We start from the raw sequence: 12,638 nt of genomic DNA, 5'->3' as shown, positions 1-12,638 counted from the left end.
ATATCCTCAGAGACATTAAAAAAAACCCAGATCCTTAGATGGGGTAGACACAGTGAATAAGCTCAGCAGTAGATGATGTGTCTCCCTTTTTTGCTGTGCTCAGAGACTCTACCATGGCTCCCTGGCTGTTCTGGCTAAAGCATCCTCCAGTCCGCCAGCCTCCCAGTCAGCTACCCTGGAGAGAATGATGAGATCTCCATGTATTAATGGAATTACTAACTGAATGTCCCTTCTCCTTCAAGCAGGCAGAAGGTGTGGTTTTCCAAGAACACAACCACATGAAAACCATGTTTTTTAAGAGGAAGGGAAAAAATTCTTCTCCAAATGAGTTATGAGTCACCAATGTCCATATAACATTGGGAACATTTATTGCCTTGGTGGAAACATTTCCATGTTGGTCACCGAGTTCTTGTCCATGAGACGGCATTTGTGATCAAATGTTTAGGAAAATGAAAACCCTGCCCAGGGGGCCATGTTCTAAAACAAAGAAGGCTGGGGCCTAGAGAAGGCAAACAGAGAGAGAGGGCCATGGCTGTGCTCAGCTTGGTCTTTCTATTCTCTAGGGAATTCTGCATCTTGAGGAGAACTCTAAGGGCCTTGGCCACAGGGTCACAAACCTCCTGAAACTTCCTATCTGAAATCTGGAGTCAGATTCAATCCTGGGTTCCAAATCTAACTTCACCACTTACCAGATAGATTTCCAACCAAGGTGGTACAGCACAAGGAGCCCTAGCTCCAAAGTCAGAAGCCCTGAGGTTAGACATCACTTCTGATGTTTACTCCCTATGTTACCCTGGTCAAATCACTTCACCATGGGCCTTGGCTTTATCATTTGTAAATTAAAGGAGCTGGACTAACGACCTCTGAACTCCTTTTGAGTTCTAAATTTTAAATCCTCTGACCTCCCTGCACCTCAGTTTCCCCAACTTTAAAATGAAGGAATTGGACCATCTGGCCAATGAGGGGCCTTACCAGTTCTGAATCCATGATCTAGTCCAAAACCATCATCATACAGAAGAAGAAACTGAGGCCCAGAGTGGTGAGGTAACTTTGATTGTGAGCTCCTTGAGGTCAGGGACTGTCTTTGGTCTCTTTTTTGTACCCCCGACACTTAGTGCAGGACTTGACACATAGTAGGTATTCAATGGATGTTTATTGAATTATTTATTATTGTTTATTGAAATTATAGATTTATTGAAATTATTTATAAATGTTTATTGAGATATTAAATTGCCCAAAGTCACACAACATGTTTACCTGCCTCTCAGGTCAGGCTCCCTTCCATCTCCACTCACCAGCTTCCAAAGGTGTTGAGTTCTCTTCAAGGAATGACATAGGGAGAACATTTTTCTAGCACTCTTTAAAGTTTATGATTCATTCTACAGCCTTCTCTCTCACTAGAGCCTCCCAACCACTCTGTTATTATCATTTGCCTTAGAGAATGAGCAATTTTCCTTGCGTCTCCCAGCCAATCAGTTACCCGAGATGGGATCTGAACCCAGGTCTCTCCAGAGCCCTGGTCTAGAACACTTATCCACAACACTCTGCTGTCTTTAAGTTAAAGGAACAGCAATATACAGGAGTGTGGAAATCAGCTTCCCACAAGCTTAGAGGAAGGAACCTGTCACCTAAATAGATTTTCTTCATTGAGTCTAATGTTTTTTTTAAGCTAATTGCAAAGTCAATACAAAATTAATTTGGGGTTGATGAGCAATCATGATTTATTATTAAAAAGTAGACAATTTTCTTGTTCTCCCTGGCTATAATGTGGTCTCAATGATCCCAGAGGGCATTTGCAGTTCCGACATTCTATGACAGTGAGTAGGAGTCAGAACACCTTGGTTGGATTCCCAGCTCTACTAAACTAATCATACAACCTTGAGTAGGTCAGTTCTCTCTAGGCTTCCGTTTCCTTATCCATAAAATGAAGGAGATTGGATTAGCAAGTTTCTATATTTTCTTCCAGTTTCAGTCATCTCTAAGTTTTTCAAACTATGGTCATTCCAATACTCATTAATATGTGTAGCCCCTCCCATGATGAAGATAGCGATCCATCTACGCCTGCCCATCCTGTGAGGCTCTTGTTCATGTCTTCTTGTGAACCCAAGACAAGGGGTACACCCAAAATGATGGAGGGGCATCCTTTTGGTCTACTGAATTTGTACAGCTATCAGTACACAATATATAACTCTCCATATGGGGGTAAATTAGTGACAATCAGCTTTTGAGCCTAGGGCAAGAGCAAGGGAGCAGTATATTGCTGATTCTTCTGGAGTAAGAGAATCTGAGCTCATATCCTTCCTTTGATACTTCCTAGCTGTATGATCTTAGGAAAGTCATGTCCCTGGGTCTCAGTTTCCTCATCTGTAAAATGAGAGGGTTGGGCTACATGGTTTCTAAATTCCCTTTTATGATCCCCAGTTTAACAATCCTTCCCTGGAGCAACTGTCACTTTTTAGTGGGTTGTTCCCAAGAGTTTCCCTTCCTGTTTGTCAAAAGTTTTCAGCTTTTTCTCTCTGTAACCAGTCTGAGTCCCAACTTGAGATTTTTAAGAAGCTAAAAGAGGAAAAAAAAGAGGAACCAGGGTTATTTTAAGGAGATGTCAGCCAGAGAGTAAGTCACTGAGTCAGCAGGGGTGTGAACAATGGTTATTTGAGGTAATGTGGGGGCTGTGTACTAGTTGTCACGCTCAGACCATGAAGTTGAATAGTTAATCTCCTCGGGGGAGGTGGGGGAGGTTCCTGGAGAGCTGTGCATCTCATTTTAAGAAACACAGGTAGGCTGGAAGGCATCCAGAAGAGGACACTGAGGACAACATGGGACAAGAAAACATATCAGGAAACCAGGAAGTGGGGGTAGGGGAGAGGTGGGGAGGAAGGAGAAAAGAAGTCCAGAGAGTTGGGTCAATGAGTGAAGTAGGAGACATATCCCAAAGTAGAATAGGTTGCCTCAGGAGCTGGGGGACTCCCCATCTCTGTAGTTCTTCACGCAATGGTCGGTTGGCCATTTGTCCTTAATATTACAGAGAGGATTCTCAATGAGGCATAGGTTGGAGCAGATGACCTCTCAATGATTCTGTGACCTCCTCAGATCAGGAAAAGGCCCTACTGGACCACACATCTAGGCTCTGGACCAGAGGCAGCAGAGCCAACCCACAGCTAAATTGGGTGGGAGGTTGGCAAAGTTGTTTTTCATGCTCTCTCACAATCCCTGCAGCACCCTCAACCCGTTCTCAGTGTTTACCCTCAAATTCTCTGTTGGCCCAGGTTCCCTCTCCACTGGGGGTCCCACCCTGACTCTTTGGGGATAGGTCCTAAGGTTCTCATCTATTCTTTTCCCCTCCTCCTACCAGTACAGGGGTTCCCACCACCACCATCCCAGATCCTATCATTCTGAGTCCTGTTCTCTACATTTCAAACTAGTCTAAGAAATCAGTCTATGCTGCCATGATAATAGGTATTCCTGGATTATTGTGCAGGAAATATATCCATGGTTCAACAGGGGCCTTCTAGAGGCAAAGCCTTAACCCAAAGGAGGATGCATATTTGTTAGAGTTGTTGAAGAATGGATTGTATTAGGTGATCTAGATTGGACTAGGAGATTGTATGGTACAGTAGAAAAAGTCTTGAGTTTGGAGTCAAAAGATCTGGCTCTGCAGCTTACTACTAGTGTCACCTTAGGCAAGTCAATGGACCTTAATTTCCTTATCTGTAAAAAAAAAAAAATGAATTGGTTTGTTGAATGAATGAATGGGTGGATGAATGAATGAATGGTGGTCCCTACTAACTCTAAAATCCTGTGCTCCTACATACTCTCTGAATTCCTATCAATCACTGAAATTCTGTGACTCTGATGGAATAATTCAACTCTACAAACATTCCTTAAATACTTAAAATGTGCCAGTCTCTGTGCTAAGTGCTAGAGAGACAATAACAAAAGTGGAATAAATCTTGCCCTCAGGGAGCTTATATTCTGTTTTGTAAATTTCAGGCAGTGTATCATTCTGGCTTGGGAGGTGGGGGGAGGAAAGTGGCATCTTTAACATTCAGAAAGCTGCCTATTCATAGGCCAATGCTGGGGATAAAATTGTTGGGTCACTCCCAAAGAAGGAAGAGTCCTTAATATACTTCTCATCATGGCCTTGAATAAGATCCTATTCATGGAAGCATTTAAAACATCCAATCAACCCTACAGTAGAGCTTCGTAGAACTTTCTCACTGAGAATGTCCTCGTTCTTTCCTTGGCCCCTTCCCCATTCAAGGCTCAAAGAAAACTCATGGTCCAAACAGTGGATTCATGATTAGGCAAGGTCCTGATCTAAGTTCTAGTCACCATCAAATGACCATAGGTCAGGCACATGTCCTCAATGGGTCTCACTTTCTCCATCTTGTAAAGATAATCTCCAAGTCCCTTTTCATGGTGATATTCTTAAGAGCATTACCTTCACGTTCAACATAAGTTTCTTTAATTCACTATATTAGCTCACAGGCCACAGATAGGAGAGACAAGGTAGCAAGCTGACCACTCAGTGCCCTTAATTCCATCTCCTTGGGATCCCATCTCAAAATGTCTTTCACTTCTCTCATCAAATTTAACAAGTCACCAGCTAACAGTGCTTCACCAACCTTGGTGGAAATGTGGTAGCCAGATATAGTCTTGTCCTGGCTTTAGACAGTTTGAAAGTTTCCCAGCTGAGCCAAAGCCAAAGGGAGGTGCCTGTCTCTGTGGGTCCTGAGGTGACACTCAGAGCATGCCTGTCTCCCTCTCATTCAGAGAGGACCTTTCATTCACAGAGGACATCTTAGTGATACTCCTGTGACTCATGAAGGAAGAGTGAGCAGTAGTGTCCTCACTCAAGGCATTGACTAGCCTAGAGAAGATGGTCACCTTGAACTTCTTGAAATCCTGACCCATGAAGACATAGAGAATGGGGTTCATGCAACTGTTGGAGATGGCAAGTGCTGTGGCCAAGGGCAACCCCAGACTGAACACAGAAGCTGGCACAGAGGTGTGGTGGAGCTCCAGCAGGTACAAGGTGTGGTAAGGACACCAGCAGAGGAAAAAGGTGATGATGATGGTCACAATAATTTTAAATGGCTTCTTGGATTTGGCCAACCTGTTACGCTTCAGCTTGCAGACAATGATGAGATAACACACTGTGATGATGAATACGGGGAGGATAAATCCACACAGGAACCGGGTGACTGTCACTATCACATGCCTCATGTATGCCACTGAGTCCTGGGCCAAATGGAAATGGTGGGGGTGGGAGACATTGGCTACCAGGCTGAAGTTGTTGAAGCAGACAATTTTGTTCTGGTGCATAGTTGTATCCCGGAAAACCAAGGATGGGGAGCCCAAGAAGAAAGCCAGGGTCCAGATGGCTGTACATGCAATGGAAGCTAGCCGGATGCTCCGATGGTTCTGGGACCACACCGGGAAGATGACAGAGACGCAGCGGTCAAAACTGATGGTGGTAAGTAAGAAGACACTGGTGTACATGTTGTAGACCACCACAAAGTGGCTGATTTTGCACATGACCTTCCCAAAAACCCAGTGGTAGTCCATGGCAGCATTGACAATGTGAATTGGGAGGAAGACATTGAACAAAAAGTCTGCCACAGCTAGATTGAGAAACCATATGGTGTTTACAGTTTTTTTCATCTTGAAGGCAGTGATTGCAATGACCAGGCCATTCCCCAAGAGTCCCAGAAAGCAGACTAAGCTGTAGACCACCACCAGGAAGATCCTGGCTACCCCATCATCATTTGGGGTTGACTCTTCCGGAGCTATGACAAACCCATCACCTTCATATTCATAGTAGCCATCACTGAAGTTGTAATCATAGGTAGCCATCCTCTGCAAATCAAAGACATAATTTAGTCATTCATCCATTCATTTGGAAAATATTCCTTAAGCAGCCATTACGTACTCCCTTACTCACTCTAATCTGCAGTATCTAAATTCCATCAAGGTCCCAGCAGAGTGTTCCTCCTTTCCCTCTAACCTTCTTAACGAGTCCTTCTTTCCCCTACCTGGCAAGTATTTGTAAATATGGAAAAATGTTAATTATCAGGAATGAGTCACTGGGGAAATCACTCACAAAGGATAATGTAGAATCTCACTAACCAGTCATCCAAGATTCAGGACTATGGTCTTTGCCAAATAAGGCTTGTCTACTTTCTGGCACTGGTGAGTTTCTCCTGATGCTGCCACTTTGTGGAAGGGCCAAGATTGGCCTGCATTCATTCTCCTCTAGGCCCTTGTTCCTAACTCCCTCTGGAGGAAAAAATGAAAGCCAAAACCATGTCGCTGCAGTAGGTACCCACATTCCCCCTGTTTTTCACAACTTTTGTTGTGTCTTCCTGTATTCAAATGCAAATTCCTTGACGCTGGAGACTGTCCACATTTTTGCTTTTATCTATATCCCTAGTACTCAACTATAGTACCTCCTTACAACACAGTTCAGTAAACTGAGGGAGGAGGGAGTATAGATGTGTAGGTCACTTGAGTCGATCATTCAATTACCCCATTCCCACTTAAAGTACATAACAAGATGCTATGCTCTAATATCTTCTTTGGAGAACAACAATAAATCAGTCAGAAGTGTGAGCAAAGCCTAGACATCCCTATTTGATCAGTCAATCAATCGTAGGCTTTAGACTGAGTTAAAAAAATCCTGGGTCAATTTAGAAGTCCTTGAACAACAGTAGATAAAAGGGAATTTTGCTACACAGGAACTGTATTGGTGTTAACTCAGGAAACTTGGTCATGCTTTCTGGGTCTACTATAAAATAACAAGCAAGTTCAGAACCTGGGAATTCACATTTCTGGAAGCTTCCAGCTGAGCCCCTGAGAAGGAACAGATTGGGTAGGGGAGAAGAAGAGATCCAGCCCTGGCCTCAGCCTCAGTCTCAGTCCCCTTCTCCCTTTCATGACCAGAAGAGGAAAATGTAACTTCATAGGGTGTGCAGGACTTCAGACTTCCCATCGACATTTTAGCAGTGTCCCCAGAACATCTGGGGCCATTGTCTTCACTGAGACCCCAAGATAGCACCCTGGAGAATGGAATTCTCAAGACTTGACAAGGATCCCATCAGGAAATCTATACCATGCCTGAGGAGAAAGTCATAAGTATCCCTCCCACAAAGGGAAGATGGAACTTGCAGGGATCAGAAGCTGCAAATTATCCCTATGCCACATAAGCTTTCTAAGTTTGAGTCCACTTTCTCATAGACTTTGTATATACTTGTGGGAGAGCATGTCACAGACTTTGGGAATGGGGGGGGCTATTTTATTCCAACTATTTTTATACCAGCTTAGTTAATAACCCTAACAGCTAATCAATTCTGTCTGACTGATTTAGAATGATGGAGTGGAGCATGCCAGTGGGGGCCCATGAGCTATAGTGCTAGAAAAGACATTTCTCTAACTCCTCAGGGCTACTCTTAGATCTTGAGGGGAGATAGAGCAGCAATGGTCTGGGGACCTGGTTTACCTTTGAGATGGGTGGTGAGGATGGTAGCTCCAGAGCATCATATATAAGGATACCTGCAAGTTGCATGTTGACTTAGAAAACCACATGTCAACATTAACTATATTCTATTGTATTTTTTAAATTTTGTTAAGTATTTCCCAATTATATTTTAATCTGGTTCTGTCAATGTGGCCCACGTGCCAGAGCATATGCTACATGTCTATTGGTATAGATATCGTGTCCTCCGTTAAAATGTAAACTCCTTGAAGACAAGGATTGTTTCTGCTTTGTCTTTGTTTCTCTTAGTACAGTATCTGGTACATGGTAAATGATTTTTGATTGGCTGCTTGACTGCTTGACTCTCACTCAGCAAAGATCCTACAGAAATCACTGCTTATATTGAAGACACACACTGGACAACTGTTCCATGGTCCTGTCCTGTGGATACTACAGTGCAAAAGACTTGTCAGATCTAGTCTAGACCTCCACCTATCATTTCTCTCCCTTGACTCTCAAAAGTTTTATACCTTCTTCATGGGATAATGGAAAAGTATGGGATTTATGTCAGAGGACTTGCATTCTGATCCCCAATCAGCTAATTACAATATGAGTAGGGACAAATCATATGCCCCAGAATCTGTGGGCCTCAGTTTTCACATCTTAAAAATGAGATGGTTAGACTTCTAAGTGTCCATTCCAGCTTTTAATCTATAAAACTTTGATAGGAACCTATCTTCTAGGGTTCTGTCATACATTTAGAGCTAAGAAATACCTGTAAATGAAGGACTTGAGGCCCAGCAAGTGACTTGCCCAAGGTCACACATGTAATGTGTGGTTGAGTCAAGATTCAAATCTGGAACTCAAGGTTAGAGCTTCTGGTCTCACAGCTGTGTTACAAAGATTGTAGAATTCCTGGCTTAGAGCTGAAGGGGTCCTTAGAGGCCTGTCAGTCCACCAGCTGTGGGGAACCTGTGGCCTCTAGGTCCTCAAGTGTAGCCCACTGATTGAATCTAAACTCCACAGACCAAATCCCCTTAATAAAAGGATTTGTTCAGTAAAATTTAGACTCAGTCAAAAGGCTGTACCCAAGGACCTAGAGGGCCACATGTGGCCTTGAGGCCACCTCTGGAACCCTAGGGAAACTGAGGCTTTAGAAGAGCAGTAACTCCCCCAAGGTCATGTAACTAGAAACATAGAATCAATTTTAGAGCCAGAAGGATCATAAAGATCGCCTAATTTCATGGCACTCAGACTTTTTTATCTCAGGACCCCCTTACACTCTTAAAAATTAGTGTAGGACCTCAAAGACCTTTTGTTTATGTGGATTTATGTCAATCAAGATTTTTATCGTTTAGTTGTTTCAGTCATATCTGACTCTTTGTGTCCCTATCTGGGGTCTTCTTGGAAGAGACGGTGGAGTGGTTTTCCATTTCCTTCTCCAGCTCATTTTCCAGATGAGGAAACTGAAGCAAACAGGGTTAAGTGACTTGACCAAAGCTAAGTGTCTGAGGCCAGATTTCAACTCAGGCCTTCCTGACTCCAGGCCCAGCTCTCTTAACTACCATACCACCTAGTGACCCCAATGAGAAATTAAACATCTTAGTATTATTATGAAAATAGCTTTAACTTTGCCGGACCTCTGAAGGGGTCTCAGGGATCTCCAGGGATCTCCAGACCACATTCTGAGAACTATTGGTCTAATCAATCCATTTTACAAATTGCCTTCTCTAGGCCTTAGATTCCTACTCTATAAAATGGGGATAAAAATGTGCATGGTACCCTTTACTGCCAACAGATCTGCAATGCATTGTGCCAAGTCCATAGTCCCAGATCTTAGACAGACGTTCTAGTTGTGGAGGGATCAAATGAGCTGACATAGGAGAATACTTTCTAAACTTTAAGCCACCATATGCACGTCAACTATTACGTTATTCATGAGATGAGGGCGTTGGATGGACAACTTCTGAGGTCACTCCTAACGCTAGATCTCAGGGAAAGAATGGGTGGCGGGGTTCTTTATCAGCAAACTTCAAGTGAGCGGCAAGAGATTGAGGATTTCATTATCAACAATTACGGTGAGCATTACCTTTAAGTTCAGCGCAGCAGGATATAAGTCTTAATACAGAACCTGGAACAAAGGACGCCCTAAGTCTGAGACTCTGAAATAGCTGTCACCGCCTCGTCCCGGGGTCATCCCATCTCTGATTTCTGTCAAGCAGCGCAATTGTTCTGCAAAATTCAGTTTGATATTTTCTTTTTAACTCAAGAGATAGTGACTTTTTTCAACATAAGAGAAAAACTCCAAATGACATATTAAAATGGGCTGCCAATGGACACACATGGTTATAAACAACTTGAGATTCAGTCATCATCTGTATCCTGGAGCTAGCTCTAAGTGGCTCCTGAGAGCTGATTGTTAAATTTTTGGCACCAGCATTCACACCTCAGAAACTGGCAAATACTAAAAACCAAGACCTGACTTAGTGTTTTGTGGATTGGCTTGACTTAAGAAAGTGATGGAGAAAATTATTTAAAATTATTTAATTATTAAAAATAATATATATTGCATACAATAATATAATGAATAATAACAAAATAATATAAAATTATTAAATTTAAAAGTGTATCTTATTTAAAAGTGAAAGTCAGTTGTTAAATATTTACCAGCATACCTCTGCTTAGAACTGCCCTGAGCTGTTCCTTCCTCATCATTGGGTCATCTTAGTTCTCAAATTTTTATGGTGTACTTCTACTAATTACAGAGGGTGTTCATTGAAGGAGAAAGAGAGCCAGCCTGAGAAGCAGGAAGACCTGAGTTCAAACTCTTCCTCAGACACATACTGACAGGGTGCCCCTGGGATAGTCTTTTAACCTCTTAATGTCCCAGGCAACTCTCAGAGAATCTATTTGTAAGTCACAAGTCCAGGATTTCTTCCTACTGATGAAATCACAAACCTGGTTTAAAAAGCAAATTAGAGGGAAAAAAAGGCTTAAAATTTTGTGTTTCCAAGAACCATTGTGTCCCTTTGAGAATACATATAAATGGAAATAAATAGACTATAATGGATGAGATTGCATTGGAGTCGGAGGGCCTGGATTCAAACCTTGACTCTTACTACTGTAAGGTGAGTTATATTTATAATATTCACTATATTAGTCATGAAAACATCTTAGCATATTAGGATAATAGTGTTGACCTTATGGATCCCTAAAAGGGTCTCAGGGAGTCCCGATAAGCCCCAAGCCACTCTTTGAGACTCCCTGCTCTATATAACTAAGATTGCCCATTCCACAGGAGGTACTACGCTTCATTGGTCAAGGGAATTGTCTCATCCATAAGTTTCCTATCCCAATTAAATCAAAGGTCTTCCTCTATTCCTCAGGCATTCCAGGTACTTTTGGACAGTTAAGTCCTAGGGAGTTGTCTGGGGTACCTAGAAATTGAGTGACTTGACCAGGGTCATCAGTTAGCAGGTGTAAGAAGTGGGATTTGACTGGAGGTCTAGATTCTAAGATCCTACACCGTACTGTTAAATCTCACGCTGCAAACTCTCCTTCTTCTCTATCAGAGTCACTGCTATGCCCCCTCCTCCTCCCTCAGATCATAAGTAGGCAAAGGGGATTGATAGAATCCAAGATTTAGTGATCTAACTAAGAGAAGAAATTATCAGCTCTTAGGGCTAGATCTTGGGTGGAGTCCAATCCTCCACACTTTTTTATAGATATGGACCAGAGAGGGAAGGTGAGGCCACAGAGCAGAGATGGGACTGGAAACCAGGTAGCCTGGTTCGGTGGCTATTGTCTTCCCCTAGCCCCAGGGCACAGCAGACATGACCAGCTAGCCTTGCTCTCCCGAGAATAGCGCTCCAGGTTTCTAGGAAAAGGTGTGAGTCACCCAATGTAAACTCTGCTGCCAAGGCAGTCCATCCAATCAAATCTGAGTTGCCAAAGCAACACATTAATCCAGCGCAGAAACTTTATCCCTGTTCACCAGGCAGAGAAGAGGCAATTGCTTAATGAGGACCAATTCTTTTGTGCCCTTGAGGAGAACTAAGACCCTTGTCTGGTTTGAGAAACCTGAAGGGGGATTTTTAGCAAGAGGCACTCACAGAGGGTGTCAGCAACTCCCAATTTCTCCATATGCTCTAGAATGTATTAGCTGTGTACTGAGGTTCTGGTATGGACTATGCTAATGCTTGGAGGCAGCATCCTGAGGTGGAGCAAAAGAACTTCAGTGTCTCCCTTGGCTCTGTACCGGCTAGCTGTATCTCCTTGGGTTAGTCTCTTCCTTTCCCTAAGTGTTAATTTCCTGATCTGTCAAATGATGGATTTGGGCTATATATTCTCAAAAGACCCTCCCAGTTCATAGATTTTGAGCTGAAAAGGACCTTAAAGATCAGCAGGTACAACCCCCTCATTTTACAGGTGAGGAAACTGAGGCTTAGGGGCAGAAAGTGACTTGAGATCATAGGATCATGTCAAAAATCAGAAATCAAGGTAGGCCCCACCTAAATCTGGTCAAAGGAAGTGATTAGAAAATGCAAGATTCTGAGTTTTCCTTGGGTCCTTTCTGAAGATGTCTGGGTGTAAGGTTCTCTCAGGACACAAGGCAAGCTAGCATTCTGCTTATATCAGAGGTGTAACTAGTGTGGAATGAATGTAGTTTACCTCAGGAGGCCAAGCATCCACAGAAGGGACTATGGCATGTCCTAGCTATCAAAAGGTCTTAAGCATCAGATAGAACTCAGTAGGAGTTCTACTGAGGCCCTCTGACCTCTCCATTGTACCATATTACCTTCATACTCAGGGTCTCACTACCATGACATCCCTTCCTCTCCCCTCAACCACTAAGAGGATGAAGACCAGACTCCCTGCAGATAAGCCACCTCCTTGTCTAAGATGACTCCACTTATAATGAAAATGTCTTCCGTGCCCACACCCAAATGAATTTGCACCAGGCATAATTACTGCTAATTACAGCTTTGAGTCACAGCCTCAAAGTTGTGAAAAGCAGAGATAAAGGTCAAGGGAAGAAGGTAGCAGTTCAGATCTGGCATCTAACACTCATTACCAGCGTGACTTTGGGCCAGTGCCTCGACCTCCCTAGTTCTCAGTTTCTCCATCTGTAAAAGGAGGGGGTTGGACTTAGATCCATCTCAGA

General features: G+C 43.1%; 1 protein-coding gene across 20 annotated transcripts in view; it reads right to left on the bottom strand.

Annotated features, from left to right (window-relative positions):
• Positions 1-1,134: 1,134 nt before the first annotated feature.
• The window catches only part of CMKLR1 (chemerin chemokine-like receptor 1), a 60,575-nt gene continuing 49,071 nt past the window's right edge, over positions 1,135-12,638 (bottom strand). For 10 of the 20 annotated variants that reach the window (XM_072600216.1, XM_072600215.1, XM_072600232.1 and 7 more), the window contains one exon: positions 1,135-5,859. In XM_072600216.1, the coding sequence (XP_072456317.1) occupies positions 4,744-5,859 (1,116 nt within the window). In that variant the 3' untranslated portion in view covers positions 1,135-4,743. Of the gene's footprint in view, positions 5,860-5,944; positions 6,036-6,129; positions 6,280-9,563; positions 9,707-12,638 lie in introns of all 20 variants that reach the window. The other 10 variants (XM_072600222.1, XM_072600221.1, XM_072600220.1 and 7 more) reach the window with 2 other exon arrangements.

The sequence above is a fragment of the Notamacropus eugenii genome, chromosome 4, assembly GCF_028372415.1.
Source record: "Notamacropus eugenii isolate mMacEug1 chromosome 4, mMacEug1.pri_v2, whole genome shotgun sequence".
NCBI lineage: Eukaryota > Metazoa > Chordata > Mammalia > Diprotodontia > Macropodidae > Notamacropus > Notamacropus eugenii.
The sequence above is the reverse complement of the archived record's forward strand: the minus strand, read 5'-3'. Positions and strand labels throughout refer to the sequence as shown.